Source organism: Trichomycterus rosablanca, chromosome 3 (genome assembly GCF_030014385.1).
Source record: "Trichomycterus rosablanca isolate fTriRos1 chromosome 3, fTriRos1.hap1, whole genome shotgun sequence".
In the NCBI taxonomy this organism is placed as follows: Eukaryota; Metazoa; Chordata; class Actinopteri; order Siluriformes; family Trichomycteridae; genus Trichomycterus; species Trichomycterus rosablanca.
The window spans coordinates 40,332,559-40,356,272 of record NC_085990.1 but is presented as its reverse complement, the minus strand read 5'-3'; the positions used below and the strand labels follow the sequence as shown (position 1 = coordinate 40,356,272).

General features: G+C 39.7%; 1 protein-coding gene across 1 annotated transcript in view; it reads right to left on the bottom strand.

Moving 5' to 3' along the window:
* The window catches only part of bckdhb (branched chain keto acid dehydrogenase E1 subunit beta), a 130,616-nt gene that overhangs the window by 82,201 nt on the left and 24,701 nt on the right, over positions 1-23,714 (bottom strand). The window contains exons 7-8 of the mRNA XM_062992111.1: positions 13,431-13,528; positions 10,768-10,878 (exon numbers count right to left, since the gene is read on the bottom strand). Of these exons, the coding sequence (XP_062848181.1) occupies positions 10,768-10,878; positions 13,431-13,528 (209 nt within the window). The remainder of the gene's footprint in view (positions 1-10,767; positions 10,879-13,430; positions 13,529-23,714) is intronic.

Below are 23,714 nucleotides of genomic sequence, written 5' to 3'. Positions count from 1 at the left end.
CTTTACCATTAATCATAAAATGAAGTAAAGCCTTCACACTAACAATTTAATTCAGTCTTCATCAGATAGTATTTTATTTTAGGTGCAGCAGTTTCAGAATAAAGATTGGCATCGGGGCTGATGTGCGATGAATAAAGAAGTACAATTAAACAATTGGGGAGATACAATAAGTGCAATCACAATTCACAATTAAAAAATTACATTACTTACTTTTAATTTACGTGTAACTTATATGATCCCCCCCCCCCCCCCCTCCCTTTGTAGATACTTGATGTTTAAATTTGGTCTGGGTGGCCCTAATTCTTAAGTTGCTAATTTATCCCGATTACACGATGGAGTTGCTCCGAACTGAGGTGATGGTAGTCATGGTGACGAGATGGCGACACCAGGTTACGTGTGACGCAAGCACGTAAGTGCGAGCCCTCCCGGAACTCATTCAGATTGTATTGCAGCGTCTGCAGTTCGAAAAAAAGAGCCTTAACATGAGAGTCTATGAGAGCAATCTGACCAAAAGGGGCGGTACTGTACGGAACACAACTCGACGCTGATTGGACTACGATATTCAAAGGCAAGACAAACTGTCCAGAACAGTCACAGCTGTGATAGAAAAATTTCTTCCCTTTTGCCTTTTTACGGTGCGTCGCCCGATCGCACTAAGGAACGAGCCGCCCCTGATGCAAACTATAAAAAATGCAATTACATTTATTTAAAATCAAATCCATCACACAACAGAATGCACAAAAAGTTGAGGAGTCTAAATGCTGTATTCACTGTATGCAAAAGTGCATATACATGCACACACACACACACAGCTGCCAGCAAACGTACCAAAACAAACAGGACACTGGGATGAACCATATTTTTGGACTTTGTAACAAAGCTTTTGTTACAACATATTTCCACAGTCTTCCTTAGACTTGGACACCAAAGACAAGCAACATAGACTTGGTTTATTTGTGTTCTGCTACAAACACCGAGTTGAAGGAAGGGTACATAAAGCCTGAACTGGCACATTCAGACTCAGATCAAAAGAGCCTATGAGCTACGAACATTGCTTAGTGGGGGTGAGGGGAGGGCTCTATTTATATACACTTTACAAATGACAGGGTTCATTTTCCTTCATCCCAGCATCCTTATTGGGTTCAAAATAGGTCATTTTAAATATTTACACATTAATGGCTAAAAATAGTAATAAAATATCATTCTTTGCAAAAGTGAGGAATTCATTTTTTCCTCAATAACAGCAAGTCATCCAGGTACTGACTGCACTTTACATTACATACTGCACACATATGCACATAGATAGTATATACGTATATATATTTATTAGGGCTGTCGAAGTTAACGCGATAATAACGCATTAACGCATTCTCAATTTAACGCGATTAAAAAAAATAGTGCCATTAACGCAAATTCTAGTTCATGTTGAGACTTGACTGGTAGAACCAACGTTTTAATGTCGGACTTGCCACCGTTGTTCATTTGCGGTTTGTTAAAATAATATAACTGAGCGTCGTAGGGATGCACTTGCATAATAAAGAAATAAATACACGGTATATTCACAAGTTGTCGGGAGCAAAACACTTTATTAACTTAATCTGTTACGGCACTGAATACCGGAGTCAAGCACGCTAGTCCATGAACTATGGAAGCCCCAAAAGGGTCAAAACACACTCACTTCGTGTAGAAACGTCCACTTTTCACATTTCACTTAAAAAACCTTGTTTTCTATAACATTTACACAGATTTTATTTAATGCGATTAATCGCGATTAACTATATGAAATTCTGAGATTAATCGCGATTAAAAATTTTAATCGTTTGACAGCCCTAATATTTATACAACAGTTAGTTCCGACCTTACAATCTGATTGGTTGAGAAGCGTTCTAAACGTGCTGATATTCGTGATAACAGCACGGCCTTTTCACACCACAACTGTATTACTCTGCTGACGCGTTGCCAGTAACGACAAGCTTCATGCACACAAACGCGCACGCAGGCGACACAGACTTTTTTCCCGATCGCATATTAAATCCATTATCTGATATACAATCTAGCGCACTGTGTAGGAAACATAAATAAATTGTCTAATATATTGTCTAGTGCACTATGTAGGGAACATAAATCCGTGATCTGATACACAATCTAGTGCACTATGTAGGGAACATTAATGTGTTTGTAACGTGAACAGTTAGCTTAATAGCCCAGTTAGCAGCTCCTAAGAGTTCTGTTATCACCCATATCCTTTGGTGTGTGCGAGAGTTTTTTTATTTCTTTTTTCCCTGAAATGAGTTTTTGCAACTTGGGATGTCTGCTTTGTAGTGTTAAACGATATGCCTTTTTTAGCCTACTGTGTTAAGGCAGGGTAGGGAATTTTTACAGTTGCATAGCAGCAACTCATTCTTTGTGGAACTACTTTTTGGCGGAAGGTATTATCAATATTAAAGCATATTTATTATGAAATTCAGGGCTTCTTTGATTTATTTTCTTTCTTTATTTTGTAAAAACTGTTGTATAAAAGCCTTCGGCTCGTGCCTGCGACCAAATCACAGCCGTGATGTTATTCGCGATAACACACTCCCTCTCGTGTTCTATTGCTTAAATATATATAGTTTTCCTATATAGTTGTAATTTGTCATATTGCTGTATAATAATAATAATAGCATCTATATATATTTTTATTTTATTCTCCTCTATTTTATTCACTCTAACTGTATTTACTCTGTGCTGGAGCTGCTTTCCTGCTTGTGTTCAATTAGGTAAACTGGCTTATCAATTAAATTAGGTGGGCTGGTTGATTGCATAAACATTAAATATAGATCATACACTAATATGAATAATATTTCACCAAACCTCTATAAAACCAAAGCGTTTTATTTATGGAATTGCGTGTTCATTTAAAAGTTTCGATCAGAAGTGACAACGCCCTTCCAAACCACAAAGAAAGTGTTGTGTCAATATTAGCACAAGAGAAACGCCAATTTGTTTTTTAAAGAGGTGCTTTTGATGAGAAGTGCCAAACTTAAAGCTACACAAAAGGTTCCATTGTCCAAATTAGTCATTTCATTTGCTGAGCTGTGTGCGTCCTCGTTTGTTTTTCCATTGTAACATACACTGCTCAGCCAAAACATTAAAACCACCACCATGCTTCTACAATCACTGTCCATTTTATCAGCTCCACTTACCATATAGAAGCACTTTGTAATTATACAATTACTGACTGTAGTCCATCTGTTTCTCTTCATACTTTTGTAGCCTGTTTTCACCCTGTTCTTCAATGGTCAGGACCCCACAGGACCACTACAGAGCCGGTATTATTTGGGTGGTGGATCATTCTCAGCACTGCAGTGACAATGACATGGTGGTGGTGTGTTAGTGTGTGTTGTGCTGGTATGAGTGGATCAGACACAGCAGCGTTGCTGGAGTTTTTAAATACTGTGTCCACTCACTGTCCACTCTATTAGACACTTCTACCTAGTTGGTCCACCTTGTAGGTGTAAAGTGAGGTGTTTAAAAATTCCAGCAGCGCTGCTGTGTCTTATCCACTCATACCAGCACAACACACACTAACACACCACCACCATGCCATTGTCACTGCAGTGCTGAGAATGATCATCCACCCAAATAATACCTACTCTGTAGTGGTCCTGTGGGGGTCCTGACCATTGAAGAACAGGGTGAAAGCAGGATAAAAAGATATGTAGAGAAACAGATGGACTACAGTCTATCTAAGTATCGATTTCAGGTGTTTCAGCCAAACCCGTGCCATGACGCCAGTGTGCAAAGCAAGGTCCATTAAGACATGGTTTCAGTCCTACTGAACAATGATTGCAAGCCAGACTCTCACGTCTAAGAATCTGCCTGAACGTTCAAATGTGTCTTAACTCAACAGGCACAAGTTCTCAAGTTCTCACCCCAGTTCATATTAAGCTTTGCAATAGGATGTCCAAGAACTTTATGGTCAGGTGTCCATATACTTTTTCACCAAGGAAACTGGACCTTGATCTTGGTGCTATTAAAATGATGTGGCAATTTTACAACTGCTTAATAGAGGAACTTTGAAAAACAATATCACGAGGTTTCCACTCAGTCCAGCCAGAGTGGAGATTATATAAGGGCTAACAGATCTAATACCAGTGCGGTTTCTGACACCGTTTCGATGCTTCTTAGCAGCCATAAGGCTTTAGTTCAAGTGGAAAGGATGGATACGCCCCCTAAAATTATTAACCAGATGGTTGTGTGTGAATCTTCACCACCCAAGCGAAAATGGTCTTTTATTTAATACGGGTTTTTACTCGCTCCCCTGTGCAAGAGAACTCAGGCCTGTCATTAAAGTATAACTGTGCCTTTTTAAATGGTTTCGTATTACTGCCACCTGGCCTCCCGACAAATAAACAGGCCCGAACTCAGAGTTCTTTTCAATCAGATGGACATTATAGTAAACTCTTAGCAAATGAAGCGGACAGGTTGATAAGGTGAGCTTTGTGCAAACGGAGCACAGCAGGCTAAGTGATCCTGGCACGTAGTCAGCAGTCTCAGTTCTTAGAATCCCATTTCGAGAGGCTTGTGCGTACACACACACACACACACACACACACACACACACACACACACACACACACACACACACACACACAATCCATTAGTTCCAACATTTGACTCTTCTCTGCCTCTGTCACTGTTTGTTGAAGTGAAGATGCCACTGCGATCATACACCAAAGCGTGTACGTTCCAAAATATTTTATGATGCGATCCAGCAAGCTCAGAATAGATAATCCTACAGGTCCCAGCACGAGTTCTGCTTCTTTGTGGATGTTACAAAATAATAATAAAATCTTTATTGTTTGTTTGTTCCATTCAAGTGGACATTTATTTTGATGTAGTTGTTTATGAGAGGTTTGATATCCATTGGTGGAAGTGTGAGATCAATGATTTTATATACAGTTTTTCCTCTTGCTAACTGGTCAGTTGTTCATTCCCTGATATTCCGCAATGACCTGGTACCTAGCATTTATTTTTTTCCCAATTTTCCTATTTTTCCAATTTTTCTAGTCGTATCCAATTACCCGATTGCATTACACTTCCTCTCTACCGATGCTGATCTCCACCTCCTGATTGAGGAGAGCCATGACTAACACACGCCCCCTCCGACACATGTGCAGTAGCCGACTGGATCTTTTCACCTGCACGAGATGAGTTCATATGCGAATCAGCTTTGTGTACGGAGAGCCACAACCTGATCAACGCATTATTCCTTGACTCTGTGCAGGCACCATCAACCAGCCAGTAGAGGTTGTAATTGGATTAGTTATGAGGAATCCCTAACCGGCTCCCCACCCTGTATGAAGAACAAGCAATTGTTGTTCATGTAGCCACCCAGTCCAGCCGAATGGCAGAGCTGAGTTTCGAACCGCCGAGTGATTGATTGCGTAAACATTAAATACGAGGGATCTTCAAAAATTTTTTTCATTGGAAACGGTAAGGGAGGGAGGAGTAGTAATTGTTTGTGTCTGAGAGACTGAGAGCTTTTAGTCCGGATTTAGCGCCATCTGATTTTCACTTTTTTGGACGCTCAATGAAGCTTTAAGAGGAAGACGATTTTTTTATGTGATAATGATGAAAGCAGCAGTGCATCATTTGCTGATGGCATTAAAAAGTTGGTACGACGCTGGGAAAAATGCATTGCAAAGAAATGCATTGCATTTGTTTTTGCAATTCTTAATAAATAGAGATTAAACTTTTTTCCTCCCCCGATTTAGCATAGTCAATTTGCCTTCCGCTGCTGAGGGATACCCGATTGCATCCAAGGAGAGCACATCGCTGCTTACGCCTCTTCCGACACATGCACAGCCCTCCTCTTCTCGACCCTGCATTCTGCACAGGCGTCTCTTCCGCCAATCAGGGTCCATACACAGTGTATGAAGATCCCACCCACCCACACAGTCAGGTCGTCCTGCCCTAGCAGATACGATGGGCAATTACTATCTGCAGCAGACACTGCCAATTATGCCCGCCAGATGGTGCCCGGTCGACCGGTGGCAACGCAGAGTTTCGAACCGGGAAGTTCAGAATCTCAGCGCTGGTGTGCTAGCGGAATATCCTGGGTGCAAAGTGCAGAAACCTTTTGAAGAACCCTCATATACAGTAACTCATAGAATAATATAAATAATATTTTACCAAACCTCAATAAAACTAAAGCATTTTATTTATGGAGCTGCATGAATTATTTAAAAGTTTCGGTCAAAAATAACACAACCTTTATGGAAAAACAGCTTCATAAACAGAACTTACAGGCCACCGCTGAGCTAAAATCTCAAAATAGAAATCCGGAGCGCCACCAGGTCCGAACCATCACGTGCTGTATAGGTTCAGCAACACTGCAATTTACTGGCCCATATTACCATGCATTCAACATGGTATGAGGCAAGCGCAGAGGCAGCAAAACCTTTGGCTCCAGGCACATCTTGATCATGTTAACCAGAGGAGTTTGCTTTGGAAGAGCTTCTCTAATGTTGCAGCTTACAGAAAATGAAGCAGTCTAAAAAGATTTTTAAAAAGTGGTGTTGCTTTAAGATGGAAACAAAACTTCCACTGTAGCACATGCTGAACTTTTCCAAATAAGCCTCTATACTGTACGGGAAGTGCCACCCCCTGACAAAACGAAGGGACAGACAGTTTACTAAAGGACTACAGTTTCCTACTATTAAAATCAGACCTACATACACTTCATTAAACTAGAAACCAGACTCTGTAGCACAAGAAATTTAGCCCATTGGTGGTGCTATTTTGACACATGTATAATCTGGATCCTAGCCTAGCCTCTAATGCAAATCAGTAACCAAGTCCCAATTACTTCATCTAGTAGCGCTCCAGAAAATAAAGCAATGGCGAGTATGCTGATAAGTGAGCTCTAATTTATGCACATTTATAATTTAATCATGGTGTTTATCATTCATATGGCTACTACTTCAAAACAAGAAGGCTATTTGCTTAACAACAGTTCTTTTTTTTCTGAATTTCCCCCTTTATTTGCCAATCTAGTCATTTCCAGTTCCTGATTGTGAACCCACCCCCCTGTTTCCAATCTACAGCCGCTTCATATCACCTGCCAGTGTTGGGTTCCCACATAGAGCCATATCATGTACAGAGAGCCACACTATGCTTCATGTGACCCCCCCCCCCCCACACACACACACACACATGCTCTGGAGATCCCATATAGTAGCGGCAGCTGGAGGAGATCCCGTCCAACCATTGCTGCTTCATATAAATGGATTCCCAGCCAGGTCGGTGGCTCTACTGAGAGTTGAACTCGAACAGTCCGCAGTGATGTGTTAGTGTGTTAATGCTGCTGTGCCACGTAAACACCCAGCCTAACTACGTTACAAAATATTTTTACAGACCCAAAAGCAGAGTAACATTTATAAACACACATTATTTTCTTACGAGACAAATAAAAAGTTATTAAATTACTTCAGTCAGCTGGGCGCCCTCTAGCAGGCACAATTGACTAATGCCTGCAGCAGACAAAACTGGCTTCCAGTCTGCTGGGTGGGAAAGACTGAACTAAAAGGTGGTGCGTACAGAGAGCCACACCTCGATCTCTGCGCTCCTCTGTATGGGTGCCCTGGGCAACCGAGGTCACTACACAGCGTTGATAGCGAAGCCAACGTCATGCTCAAATCCACCAAAGTATGGGTCAATAAGAAGGTATCGGGGGACTGCGCACTGAAGTATGCCTGCAGGAATTTGTACCCATTTAGTTGAGAGAGCATTTGTATTGCTGGGCACTGATGTTGGTCAAGAAAGCTGTTTAGTGAAGCTGAGGTCAGGGCTCTGTGCAGGCCTCTGTTTCTTTAATCCAAACCTTTCTTCATTCAGGGGTACAGTCATGCTTGAAGAGAAAGGGCCTTTCCTAAACTGTTCCGGCAAAATTGGAAGCATTTAATTTATTCTATATAATTGATTTCATACACCTGATATCAACTGTTGTGGCTGAAACATGAATTCCTTATAGAATACTATATATACTGTACATAGGATGAGAGGGGAGGGAGAGGGAGGAAGAGAAAACCATGGTAGTCCCCTTGATCATCCAGAGAAAGCAACAGGAAACCAGAAACAGGTTCCAGTGCAGTCACGGTTTAATAAGCAGGATGCTGCTCCACGGACATGACCCACGCCTCCGTTTATGCAGCGGACACCAAACAGAACGTACGAGCAGCTTCTGACTCATGCTGAGCTTGTGCTCGGTTGGATCATGTTTTGTTTTAACATCTGCCTCAAGTTTAGAATGCAACAAGTAATGAACTCATTCCAGGTCATTAGATTTAGTTCCCCGTCTGCATGCAATTAGAAACTGGCACTCTAGGCTTGTTTTAATGTGAGGCTCGATGTGACCCTTCATTTTGAAGTTTGAAGATAGACAGATTTCAGGGCACGCAGTCAGAAAAAATTAGCACAGCATAAACCGTTCAGCGTTCTCGACACAGCTGTTGTGTGTGGACGAGCCCATGTCTGAGGAACAGCTTTAAACTGATAATGACACTCAGCTCGGTTTCATAAGAGAGCTGCTTTTACCAATCATTCATCCTTATTCAAACTCAAAACATTTGTAAATATAAATCTACAGACTAAATTGAATGTAGCGTTTTTCTTTTGTTTTTGGAAACTTTAGTGAATTTTGACATTTGTTTTCCCAACGGAAGAACCAAAATTGAGAAGAGTGTTTAGTAGTAGCTGCTTTATTTGTTAGCTGTGTTTACTGCCATACAAATCTCATCCAGAAAAGTTGGAACGTTTTGTAGAATGCAATATAAAAAAGAATCTGTGATTTGTTTATTCTTTTTAATATTTATTTAACTGACAAAAGTAGAAAGAAAAGATTTCCAATGATTTCACTAATCAACTTTGTTTTGTATTTCAAGAGAATGAACAAATCACACTCATTTTTTATTGCATTTTACTAAATGTCCTAACTTTTCTGGAAAAGGGGTTTGTATTTTAATCCTAGGAGGTATAGGCAGCATTGTTTATTTATTTATTTATTAGGATTTTAATATGTTTTACACACTTTGGTTACATTCATGACAGAGATGACAGTTATTCGTTACACAAGATTCATCAGTTCACAAGTTTAATGTCAAAAGTTCAAAAGTTTAACGTCAAAAGTCAAAAAGTTTAATCTTAAACACCGTCATGGACAGTTTTGTATCTCTAATTCACCTCACTTGCATGTCGTTTGACTGTAGGAGGGGAGATCATGCAAATTCCACACAGAAAGCACCTGGACCGCCCCACCTGGGGTTTTAACCCAGGACCTTCTTGCTGTGAAACCACAGCACTAGCCACTGTGCCACCCCGTGTCAGACCAGGATCGTTATGTCTGTACAGTGCATGATAAGACCGATGACACCACTGAGATTCGATCCCAGACCTTCACAGTGGTAGTCCAGTGCATTACACCCTTGATTTTTATGTTTAGAATCTATTTTGTGAGCAGTGGTCTCTTAGCAGTCAAGATACTTGAGGTTTCTGGCTCAATTCCTACCACCCACAAGGCCTTTAGCCATCGATTGCTTTTTTACTGCATTTTACTACATGTCCTAACTTTTCTGGAAATAGGGTTTGTATTGCAATCCTAAAAAGGTACAAGCAGCATGGTTCATACGTATCAACAGGTTCAGTTCAAAGGCGCATTCCTGATTTTGGGTGATGACCTCAGTCATAAATAAATATCAATATAGACAATGAAATACATGCTATATGTGCCAACTGGTTAATATCTCAACCTGACTTCTTGGTAAAGACTGCAATAAAAGAACACACAAGAAGTACGCAACATTGCTTTTAAACAAACCAGTGGGGGCAGTGGTAGCCTGGTACCTGACCAGACCGACAGTGCCACTGAATTTCGATCCCAGACCTCCACAGTGGTAGTCCAGCACATTAGACCATTGATTGTTATGTTTAGAATCTAAAATTTTTGTGAGCAGTGGTCTCTCAGTAGTCAAGATACTTAACTAGTAATTGGAAAGTTGCTGGCTCAACTCCCACCTTTAGCCCTCGATTGCTTGCCATGTATTCCATCAAGATTGTAAGTCGCTTCGGATATGTGTCTGCTAAATGCCATAAACGTGCATTTTATAAACTAGCAGAGCTTGCAATCTAATAAAAACAACAGATACTAACAATGCATAAAACATAAAGCTATGTTGTTGATCAGACTCCTTGTTACTAATAAAAGTAACATACATTAGGAAACAAGGATGAAAAAATACAATATTTTAATACAGAAATATTTTTAAAGCACTATAAAGATCTATGAGAAAGTGGGCTTTTTATAATATATTTGTTTATTAATTACAGCACTCTCTGTAATGCCAGCATCTCAATAGGTCAGGAGAGCCAAAGGACAGATTATCATAAACCTGCCATTCAGTTTCATAAAATCCGGTTAAAAGACTGACATTTGACTAGGCCTTTATGTGTATGTGTGTATGTGTGTATGTATGTGTGTGTGTGTGTGTGTGTGTGTGTGTGTGTGTGTGTGTGTGTGTGTGTGTGTGCTGCCATTATTCAGTTCATCCTTGAATAATAAATTATGGCATGCTAGATGACTTGCTAAGCATGCTTTAATTTTTAATTGTGGCACAACAGAATTGACAGTTTGACATACACTCCAAAAAAGACTGTTTGGTGAGGGCTGTCCACACACATTTAAACATCAGGCTACACGTGTGTGTGTGTGTGTGTTTTATGCCCTACCTTGCACACAGTCTCGATGTCCCAAGGCAAAATGGTCTGAAGATCGATGACCTCACAAGACACACCAAGCTTGTCCTGTGCCATGTTAGCCACCTCCTTCATTACATGAACCTGCACAACAGGGAAAGGAAAGATGTTTTCTTGCACACTTATTATTTGACCTCAACTTGTAGTTTTTGTAAGTGGCTGTTATTTAAATTAATCAAAAAACAGAGATATAGATTTATATATAAGTGTTATAATAACTAGTTCAGTCACCAGAAGCCACCAGAGTGCCTTTAGTTAGCATTTTGATGATGGTAATATAGGGCTGTCAGTCCAAAATCTACAATCAGTGCCTTATTATTTAATATAACATAATTGTGAAGCCCATTCCTCATGTCATGGCATGAAAGTATTATCATAAAAGGAATCAAGTCCAACTGGGTGAATATTAGGTACCATATTGATGAGATGAGAATATTTATAGATCAATTTGTATAACCCTTCTTCCTCATCTTCAAGGCACATGTACACCTTATATTTAATAATTTTTTAGGTTTAGTTTTCCTTTAATTCATCACCTAGGTACTTATACATTTCATCAGATGCCTGTTCGATCATCGTTTGCAAATAAATCTCATTTATTACAGCAATCTACACTGTGGTTTTGGCACTTGGACCTGGATTTTCCCGACTAATGAATTTTCCAGTTGTATATACTTGTGGGCTTGGAATGGATTTGGTTGGATGATTTAAATTTGAATGTTTTATTCAAAATGACAACTAAGACAGAATGTAATTTCCACAACTGAGGATTAAGAACCTTGCCCAAGGGTGCCAACTTGGGATAATGGCCAGGCTTGAACCCTTGACCTTCCAATTAAGTCTCTAAAAGTACCTTAACCATTAAAAACACAGTATTCATGATGGTTTATTAATCAGTTAAAAATAAAACAAAGTCTGCTAAACTGTGCCAGCATATAGGATTATTACTATGATTATTTAGGATTATTTAGGATTATTTAGGATTAGACCATAACAAGAAATAAGAACTGTGGCAAAAAATGTCATGGTAGGGGTCAGTACAATTCAAATAAACCATAAATATAATACAATAAAGTACAATAAAACAAAACTAAAGAAAATATTGGTGGAATAAAGTTCAGAAACAGACCTGACACATATTATTCACATAAATATAAAATGCAGATTTTTCAGATACACCATATGGACAAAAACACGCGTACATATTACTAGCCATGGATTTGGTAAGATAATATCCAACAAGCTTATTGGGAAGATAGAATGTATGTGCTCAGTCTTTATGTTAACAACAGCATCAACAAGACAGAAGTACTGGGGTGGAAATCTATACCCATCATCATGTCAAAAAATGGCATGGTCTGATGAGATACTAATATTTGACAAGAAGGCCTGCAACTGGTGTTCCAATTTATCCCAATGGTGTTTATTGGGGTTTAGATCCTAAATTTTAGTACTCTACTGGAGTTCCACCTCACAAAACCAAGATTGGTGACTTTATGGGCCTTAGTTGTGCCACAAAGGCAGTCATACTAGAATAGTGAAGAGTGTTTTTTCAAAACCTTGCCACAAAAATGTAGCATAAAATTGATGCCATGCACTTGATAGCATTGGGTGTGACTAAAACACCTAGACTTTAGAAGGGGGTCCAAATACCTGTAGCATTAGATCATATATGGTGATATTTAGATGGATAAGATTTAATACAAGATTTAATCCCTAAAAATATTGTTGAGGTCAGCAGGAAACATGTCGGTCACAATTATTTGTAGGACAATTAATCATCAGCTATCATTTATTTTAATAATTATGACTGACCTAACTGAAAAGCCAATATTTATAAACTAGGTCATAGGCAGTGAACTATCAAGCCTTCAAAAATTCTCTCTGCTTTATTCAGAAATAAAATCAGCACTGTTAACCTATCAGTCAAGTATTAACCTATCATCTCTCAGATCTCTAGAAATTGCAGTCTAATCAGCTAGTCCTGCCTAAGATGAAGAGCAAATATGAAGAAGCGGCATTTACCTACTATGCCACTGTTAAAAGGAACCAGCTGTAGTACAGCCTCAGTTTTAGACACTTGTAAATGCACATAACACTGCACACTGTATATTCTGTAATTGCCTTGCTTCGCATATATTATTTTTACAATCAGAAATTCACCCTTTAAGCATTTAAGCTGACCTCTACACTGTAAGCTGAAAGAAAAACATTCTGCTCTATTAATTTCTATACCATCCTGTTTTCATCCGGATTGTCCTTTAAACAGAGTTTACAGAGTGGTAACTGATAGTAGGTGTTGTGCAGATGAAAAGAACACATCATTGTCTTTTGATGACCCTTCATTTCAAATTCTCCTCAAAACACTGTGCTGAATAAAGGTAAGTCCATTCAATCTTTCTGACCCTTGACTCCCTCTGCTTTCCTGAACAAAGTGAATGATCTGGGATGCTGTATAAGACCATCTTATAGTAAAGCCGAGGCTCTGGACTCCCGGGGAGCTTTAGAAATTGAAATCTCATTCCCTCAGAGAGTAAAGCCAAAGACAGAAGATCAGCATGCTGTTTCCAGATCAGCAAAATAAGCTTTCTGATAAGAGCTCATTTTTAATCTGCAGTTCTTTAAACAAACGTTACCTGTGTTCCCCAGGCAATCAGTGTGACATCACTTCCCTCCTGTACAACCTCTGCCTGTGATAAAGGAAGCTGGTAGGGTTCGGTTGGTACTTGCTCCACTGCACAAAGCAAAATAAGTAGTTTAACCTTAAATACATTTGAAGGTTTTTAATTAAAACAGACAATAAAAGTAAAAAGAAAAAGAAAGAAAAAGAAAAAGATCTATACGAGGGATTTTCAAAAAGTTTCCGCACTTTTATATTTTTGTTGGTATGACGCTGGGGAAAATGCATCGAAAGGTGACTATGTAAAAAAGTGATGTTATTTATTTTTGAAATTCTAAATTAAATAGTTTTAAAAAAAAGTGCGGAAACTTTGAGGAACCCTCGACAATGTTTACAAATAAAAACTTAAAGCTTTTGTTCCATTTTTGTGGATTTTCTTTTGATTGGCTTCATTGCTTTTAAGAAGTCTATATTTTTACAAGTTTATATTTACTTTCTAAAATTCAAATTATATTTAAAAAAAATGTTAAGCTGGTCACACAATACCACCCCACCCTACCCCATATCTGCTGCATACAACACGTGTACAAGTAGTTATGACCATTTAATATAACACTGACCGGTATGGACACAAAAAAAGTTTCCATTTGCATTTTTTTGGGTGGTCATAAGAGTTTGGCTCATCAAAGTGTAAGCAAATTACACCTACTAAATAAGAATATATAAGACTTTTAGAATAATTAAAAATTTTCAGCTATGATAATTTTCAAATACTAAAAAATCGTAATGCATTGATAAATGTAAGAGCGATCGGGTGGCGCAGCTGTCTATTACACTGGCCAGGTTTGAATCCCAGCTATGACTACCAAGCTCCTACACAGAGATAACTGGCTATGTCTAAGAAAGGGACCGATTGGCGCCCTGGCCATGATATTCCTGCACTGTGTCCAGTATTTCGCAGGAAAACAGGACACGTCATGAACCTGACCAGGATGAAGCAGTTGATGAAAATGAAATTACCTGTAGTCATAAAAGAAGCAAATGCTATAACAAGTTACATTAAATTATAGGTATTGTCAGCTTTAGACTGTAAACTTTTGGACTAGTAAACAGAAGGTTGCCGGTTCAAGCCCCGCCACCACCAAGTTGCCACTGTTGGGTCCCTGAGTAAGGCCCTTAACCCTCAATTGCTCATCGTGTTCAGCTCACTGTGTAAGTCGCTTTGGATAAAAGCTAAATGCTGAAAATGTAATGTAAATGTACAGGGAACAATAGTAATAGGGTGTTGAAAGTTCTGCAGATAAACTAGATTGACATAAAAACATGGATTGCATTATTAGGGGCTATTCTGCTACAGGCAACAGAAGACCAAGACCTTTGTAGAACGCTGACCCATCTGTGCATACAACCATTCCAAAAGGTTATGATTGTATAGGGACGTGATATGCAATATACGTACCATTCCAAACAGTGTGAACAAATTATTAACAGTCTCAAAACCTCATTCGTACGGCCCTACCTAATTTACGGCTGTGAAAATCGCATCACGAAACGTGAAATGAGCCTTTTCCCAAGTAATATGCAATTTGTTGTAACCTTCAATATTTAAGGTTTGTGTTTAGTGATTTATGGTTTTTCATTTATGTAGCATTTAAGTGTCTCACGTTTACTGGTTAATTTGCACTATAAGGTGGTCCTAGTGTAACCGAGCGTCTTTAGAGTTTGCTTAGTTTATAAAGAAAGAAAGAAACTGTACATAGACAAACTATCAGGAGCCTGATACTTTACTGGTCTGTTCTTTTGAGGCACAGCATAGACTAGAGAGAGATGATCACGTGTGTAGAGAAGCACATTTTCAATTAATTATGGGACAAAATGCATTCAATACAGAAACACATACATCAAACATTGTCAGCACACTACAGCAGAAAGAAGTCACACTAGCAATCGTACGGCAGTTTAGTTAGTTTAGTTCCAAGATGTCAAAGTCGAAGTTTGGAAAACTCCCAACCAATTCTGTGGACGCAGGAAAAGACAGGGTGTCAAAACAAGGGCGAGTGTTAAGGTAGGCTGTGCTTTGTATTGTAGCTTCCATTTATTATATTATTCAATTTATGAGTGTTATTTAATGACTGCTGTGAAATGTGGCACTTTTCTTTAAAAATACGTAAAATCTGTGATTTTTTTAAAATGATACATGAAATTAAGCACATTTTCCCGTGAATTTAGTAGGGCCCTATTCATTCATCACTGGGAGTCAGGGGTCTAACTCCTTCCCATAAATCACTTCTGCCTGATATAAAGTCTCTAATCAATCAAGACAGCTAATGCATTTAAATAAACCACACAGCTGAGTTACAGTCCTGAGAGGCGTCGAACAAAAGCTGAAATGAATACTTTCTGCGGTCACTCTCAAATAACTGTTTGTATAATGATTAGAAATGCCTACTTAGTTATCCATCTAAAATACGCATAAATACACAATCTACACATGTTCTGTATACACACATTTATGGAAACGACCCTGAACGTTTTTCCAGCCCGTTAGCTCATAATAAAAAATGAACCTATACAAAAGACGGTTTAAAAAAACACTGCTGTCTGACCCAATTTTCTGCAGATATTTATCAAACCTCATAATAACCTCATAACCTCACTCAGGAAAACACAAATCTACAGCAATCAAGCAATGCATCAATAACAGTGTTTGCTGGCTACAAGTTACAGGCCTAGTGACCTATAGTCCTCCCATTCAGCCAACAGTCTGGTTGACTCTCACACTGTCTTGAGGCGGGAGATACTGAGCCAAGAGCAAGTTTCAGCATTTCCACTGACTCACAACAAACATCTTCAAATACCTTCAAAGTCGATTAGACTTTGACTCGCTGCTGTGATATTAAATCAATTTATGAGCTGACAAGAAGATATGCTAAGCCTATTTCTGTCTGCCAGACAGTTTGCGCTTTGTTACACTGTAAAAACAAATAACTCCAGTAAGGCCAGGACGTTAGAATGAACAAATTTGGCAGGGTGTCCAATAATCACAGCTGATTGGTTGGAAAAAAAAAGTTTGAAAAGATCGTCATCATTACTGAGCCGTATAAAAATCGTATTTCTACTTATTTTTGAATAAACTAATGACTTAATGTGTGAAGAGCCATTACTCGCACACTTAATTCAACATACAGCAGTCGTTTCTACAACCCCAAATCAGAGAAAGTTGGAACAGTATGGAAAATGCAACTAAAATAAAAATGCAATGTTCCTTACATTTACTTTTATTTGATTCATGTTCATTGAATTTGTTAACAAACCTTCATTCCTGCATTTCAGGCCTGCAACACATTCCAAAAAAAGTTGGGACAGGGGCAATTTAGGGCTAGTAATGAGGTGAAAAAACTAAATTCCAAAAAGGTGATGTCAACAGGTGATTGTAATCATGGTTTGGTACAAAAGCAGCATCCAGGAAAGGCGGAGTCTTTGATGAGCAAAGATGATAAGAGGATCTCCAGTTTGTCAAGAAATGAGTAAGAAAATTATTAAAATGTTTAAAAACAATGTACCTCAAAAAGATTGAAAGGGATTTACATATTTCTCCCTCTACAGTGCATAAAATCATTAAACCGTTCAAGGAATCAGGAGGAATTTCAGTGCGTAAAGGCCAAGGGCGCAAGCTTCAGCTGAACGCTCGTGATCTTCAATCCCTCAGAAGGCACTGCATCAAGAACCGCCACTCAACAATAGCTGATATAACCACATGGGTGAGGGATTACTTTGGCAAACCTTTGTCAAGCACTACAATACAGAGTTACATGCACAAATGCCACTTAAAACTTTACTGTGCAAAAAAGAAGTCTTATGTTAACCATTTCCAGAAGCAGCGTCGACTTCTCTGGGCTCAGAGGCATCTAGGATGGACCATCACACAGTGGAAACATGTATTGTGGTCAGATGAATCAGCATTCCAGGTCTTTTTTGGAAAAGATGGACGCCCTGTGCCCTGGACCAAAGACGAAAAGAACCATCCCGACTGTTATCAGCAACAAGTCCAAAAGCCAGGGTCTGTCATGGTATGTTGCTGTGTCAGTGCCCTTGGCAGTGCCTTCTGTGATGGCAGCATTAATGCAGAGAAGTACATTGAGATCTTAGAGTAACATCTTTTTCAGGGACGTTCCAAAAGTGTTGGCATGCCTCTTTATTTTATTGTAGCACTAACAAAATAATAAAGGCTCATGCATGGCTGCGAAAGAAAGAAAGAAAAGGGTACGAGTACTAGACTGGCCTGCCTGCAGTCCTGACCTGTCCCCAATAGAGAATGTGTGGAGAATTTTGAAAGGAAAAATGTGACAACGATGAGCCCGTACTGTTGTACATCTTAAGACGTGTTTGCAGGAAGAACGGGACAAAATAAAAGCTGAAACACTAAATCACTTGGTCTCCTCGGTGCCAAAACGTCTTTTAAGTGTGGTGAAAAGGAATAGCAACATTACAAAGTGGTAAATGCTTTACTGTCCCAACTTTATTTGGAATGTGTTGCAGGTCTGAAATGCTGGAATGAATGTTTATTAATAAATGAAATGAAGTTGAGCAGATAAAACATGAAATATCTCAGGTTCATCCTGTCTGCAAATCAAATAAAAGTCAAAGTAAACGTAAGAAACTCTGTGTTTTTTTATTATTTGCATTTTCTATGCTGTCCCACCTTTTTTTGATTTGGGGTTGTATAACTGCAACCGCTTGCAGCGACTATGAACCAGGCTACGTACCGCCACAAAAGCCAGCGAGGCGGCGAAAAACAAGGAATGGGGAAAACAGATCAAACGAGCCAATAAGTTGAAATGACGCCTTAACAAAGAAATGAAAAATGGCCTGTAATTACACATCATTTGACTGTGAAGATAATTTAGCATCAGAGATGAAGTACAAAATCCTTAACTGCTCATGATAGCTGTGATTAAGAAAATTGACGGCTGAAAAGCAGGAGTCGAGTACAGTTGACTGTTCTGGTTTAGGCAAGACGTGGGTCCACAACACTGTTTCTATTGTGTAAATGAAGAGCACTTCAAAATGCAGTTCTTCTCCTCCCTGTGCAACAGTTCCAGTAATTTATGTAGTGAAATCAGTACAACTTTGCAGTTCAATTTTGCTGGCAAAACTACAAAAGGACGCATCAAAAGCAGCTTCACAGACGTTTTCTTTTATTTCATGTAAGTAAAAGGTCTCTGACCAACAGAGCAACATTTTATTATAGAAATTAGGGTGATTCCTTTCAGCTGTTCCTATTAGGAGTCACCACTGCGGATCGCTCGTCTGCATGTTTGCTTTGGCACAGGTTTTACACCGGATGCCCTTCCTGATGCAACCCTCCTTTGTATTCTAGTGGTTAATGTACTGGACTAGTAATCAAAAGGTCAAAAAGCTGCTGGTACAAGCCCCATCACTATATCAGGTTGTCACTGTTGGGCCCTTGAGCAAGGCCCTTAACCCTTAATTGCTTAGGCTGTATACTGTCCCAATAATGATTGTTTGTTTATTAGGATTTTAACGTCATGTTTTACACTTTGGTTACATTCATGACAGGAACGGTAGTTACTCATTACCCAAGATTCATCAGTTCACAGGGTTATATCGAACACAGTCATGGACAATTTAGTGTCTCCAGTTTACCTCACTTGCATGTCTTTGGACTGTGGTAAAAAACCGAAGCACCCAGAGGAAACCAACGCTGACACAGGGAGAACATGCACACTACACAAGGTAGTTACACAAGGTTAATCAGTTCACAAGGTTATAAAGAACACAGTCATGGACAATTTTGTATCTCCAATTCACCTCACTTGCATGTCTTTGGACTGTTGGAGGAAACCAGAGCACCCGGAGGAAACCCACGCTGACACAGGGAGAACATGCACACTCCACACAGAAAGGACCCGGAACACCCCACCTGGGGATCGAACCCAGGACCTTCTTGCTGTGACGTGACAGTGCTGCCCATTTAGCCACCGTGCCACCTGTCACAGTACTGTAAGTCACTTTGGATAAAAAGCATCTACTAAATGCAGAAAAAGTTAACGTTCCCCCCCCAGTGGCTATACCGCCATGCACCTTCTGTATTTGTGTGCATAGCCTGGGATTTGAACCCCAGGAACTCTGGATGCGATCCTGTCCACAATATCTACTGACGTGTTTTTTTCTTAAAGGATTAGTCATTATTTGGTAATCTGCCACACCAGATGCAGCCCATCACAAGCCTAAAAACAAGCTCCTACATAGAACCTGGAGTGACAAATCTAAAAGAAGAGACCCGGGGTAATGAGACCAGGGGTAATGATCATTTCCAAAAAAATAAGCTAAATATCACGTGGTGGTTGCTGTTAGAAACCACATATCTGGTCTTTATCTGGCCAACTGCAGGTAATCTCAGCAAAACACTATTTTACTATCAGCTATTAAAGAGAACATGTCAACATTATGAAACAACAGATGATGTGGCCAGAAAGAAAATCATCTGTATGGCAATAAATCATTAAATAATAATTATCAACTGGAATTGAAGCAAAAATGCCTGGATGAGTTTAAAATGCTCCTACACACAGTGCAGAGGATGGCGAGAGAAACCACAAAAAAAAAAAAAAAATCCAAGCATCACTGTTGGAGAGTTACAGAAAATATTAGCATCTTGAAATCACAAAGTTTCAAAACTAACAGCAGATGCCACCTCCATTCCAACAAATTACAACAAGCCTTTAATGTCATCTACATTTACATTTAGCAGACACTTTTATCCAAAGCTACTTACAGAACTGTAACAGAATATTGTCTAAGCAACTGAGAATTAAAGGCCTTGCTCAAGCACCCAACAGTGGCAACCTGGCAGTGGTGGGGCTTGAACCAGCGACCTTTTGATTACTAGCCCAGTACTTTAACCGCTGGGCTACAACTGCCCGATCTAACCACAACTGTAAGTGTCTGGAGTTTGCTAGTGGTCGTTAGACATGGAACCATGTTCAGTTTTTTGCAACAAACATTAAAGGTGGGTTTGGCATAAAAAAAAGAATGAACACTTCAAAGAGGCTGATGGGATTGAGGTCAGGGCTCTGTGCTGGCCAGTCAAATTCTGTTACAACAAACTCACCCAACCATGCCTTTATGGACCTTACTTAGTGCACTGGGGCACAGTCATGCTGAAACAGAAAAGGGCCTTCCCCAAACTGTTTTACAAAATTATAAGCAAACAGTTGCCCAAAGGGGCCTAGGCCATACCCTAAAAAAAAACACCATAGCATTATCCCTCACCCACCAAACTTCACAGCTGGTTGCCACAATGCCATCAGGCAGGTAACACTGTTCTGGCATTTACCAAACCCAGACTTGTCCATCAGACGAGTTAGTGCCAGATAGTGAGGCATCATTCAGCACTTCACAGAACACTTCCAATGATTCAGGGTCCAGTGGCAGCATGCTTTACACCACTCCATACATTTCAATACGATGAACACGGGATCGCATACTTATGGAACAAGTGAATTAGTTAGTTTGTTTGTTTATTAGGATTTTAACATCATGTTTTACACTTTGGTTACATTCATGACAGGAACGGTAGTTACTTATTACACAAGATTCATCAGTTCACAAGGTTATATCGAACACAGTCAGGGACAATTTAGTGTCTCCAATTCACCTCATTTGCATGTCTTTGGACTGTGGGAGGAAACCGGAGCACCCGGAGTAAACCCACGCGGACACGGGGAAAACAGGCAAACTCCACACAGAAAGGACCCGGACCACCCAACCTGGGGATCGAACCGAGGACCTTCTTGCTGTGAGGCGACAGTGCTACCCACTTAGCCATCGTGCCGCCCGAAGAAGTGAATTAGAAAACTGCTCAGAATCTCATGGCAGGAGATGATGACAACTGAGCAGGTGTATAAGATGACCAAAACAGAAAAGAAGCTACTGAACCACATCAGGTCCCAAAGGTTGTGTTACTTTGGGGATGTGATAAGGCACCCACACGACAACACCAAAGGAAGTGTTATGACATTCTTGGTTTTCCTTCCACAGGTCATAGGGTGGATTGGCATCACAACATGGACTTGATTATCAGGGGCTAGTTTACTACCAGCGACATGAGACAGAGAGCATTGGAGAAAGCTGACCATACTGTGCAGCCAGTGATGCCGTAGTGACATGACTAAGGCCCTTCCTAATTCACATCCCTGAACAGCACATCACAGACCATGAAATGAGCCGTCATGTGTAAATTGCTTTAAAATTCAAAATTTAAGGTTTGTGTTTAGTGACTGAACATTTTTCATTCGCACAGCGTATGAAACATAAGGCGCAATATGCAACATGAGGCGGTCCTAGCAATCATACGGCATCATAATTATGTTAGTATAACAGACCTTTCTGTGGTGTAGTTTTGTCCCTTTTGGGAATTCTATAAAGTGTGCTTCTCTACACACATGATCATTTCTCTGTAGTAATGCCAGTTTGTGCTCAAAAGAGCAAGCCAGTAAAGTATTATGCTCCCGCTTGTTTGTCTACGTACAGTTTATTTCCTTCTTTATAAACTCAGCAAACTCTAAAGACGCTTGGATATATTAGCAATCAGTTAGACAAACAAAATGTCCAAGATGTCGAAGGCTAAAGCAGCTAAAAACACGACTTTGGAAAACTCCCAACCAATTCTGTGGATGCAGAGGAGTGTGTGTCAAAACACGGATGAGAATTTTGGTCTTTGAAAAGAACATAGGCTGTGCTGTGTATCGTAGCTTCCATTGATTCTATCGTTCAGTTTATGAGTGTTATTTAATGATTGCCGTGAATTTAGTAGCACCCTAGACATGACATACAAATATATAAAATGATGGACTATGGACTAATTTCTCACTCTAATATTCAAGTACTATTTGTTCAGCCAGTCTGATCCAACCAGACCATTTCACAGTGGTTTGAATTATATACTACTTCAATCGATATCAAACAGAAACACCTCAGTTACTAGTTTTCAGCAACTTTAGAATGTGATCACTGAGAGAAACGACTCGACAACACAGTCTGTATTTCTAATTCCCGCGAGGCAAAATAAGTGTGTAATTACGTTGGGCTGAGCTGAATCTAATGATAACCTGTCTGGATATTTACTGAGATATCCACCCATCTCACTCAAGAGACTCAAAGAGAGATTAGTTTCACTTTGCACCTTGTGAAAGTTAGAACGCCATGAAAAGGAGCATACTGATAACTGGGGCTTTGGCCACCCCCTTCCCCAAGATATGTCTGCGTGGACACTTGGCTAGCTAATAGCACTGCTGAGATTATACCAAGGAAGAAAAATCTATCAAGTAATACAAATTTTTACTAAAACCACAAGTGCCACAATTGTTGGCGCACCTGCATTTGGTAGCGCCGCCATCTGCCAGTAAAAATTTACTTAGTCTTTTATAACATCTTTTAAGGCCAGATAATACAGAACAGGGAAAATGAAACCGCCCTATTTACAAAATCTCTCCTGATCGTCCGGGAACTTTAGTCGTTTCTTGTGCGCTCTCCTCTTTAGCTCAGCCTACAGGTTTACTTTGGGGTTTACATCAGGAGAATGAAATTGATTGTGTGTTTAGTGAACCAGATGTGTGTTGATCTGGACCTTTGTTTTGGATCATTCTCCTGGTACTCTAACGAGGTTGCCAGGGACTTTAGAGGAAAAACAGGCCCACATCATCACAGATTCTCCACCATACATCATGAATCGGCTTCTTTTAGTTTAGACCTTTACAGTTGCCAAAAACTGAATTTTCATTTTATCTGAGCAAGGCTCTTAACCCTCTTGGCTCCAGGGGTGCCGTACAATGGCTGAAGTGGTATTTGTACATGTAACTGTATTGTAGTGCTTGACAAAGGTTTGCCAAAGTAATCCCTTGCCCATGTGGTTATATCAGCTATTGTTGAGTGGCGGTTCTTGACGCAGTGCCGTCTCTGAGGGATGGAATATCACGGGCATATCAAAGGGAATATCAAAGCTTGCGCCCTTGGCCCTTATGCAGTGAAATTCCTCCCGATTCCTTGAATGGTTTAATGATATTATGCACTGTAGAGGGAGAAATATGCAAATCCCTTCCAATCTTTCTTTGAGGTACATTGTTTGTAAACATTTCAATCATTTTCTCACACATTTGTGGACAAACCTCTGATCATCTTTGCTCATCAAAGACTCCGCCTTTCCTAGATGCTGCTTTTGTACCAAACCATGATTACAATCACCTGTTTGGAATCACATTATTATTTAGTTTTTTCG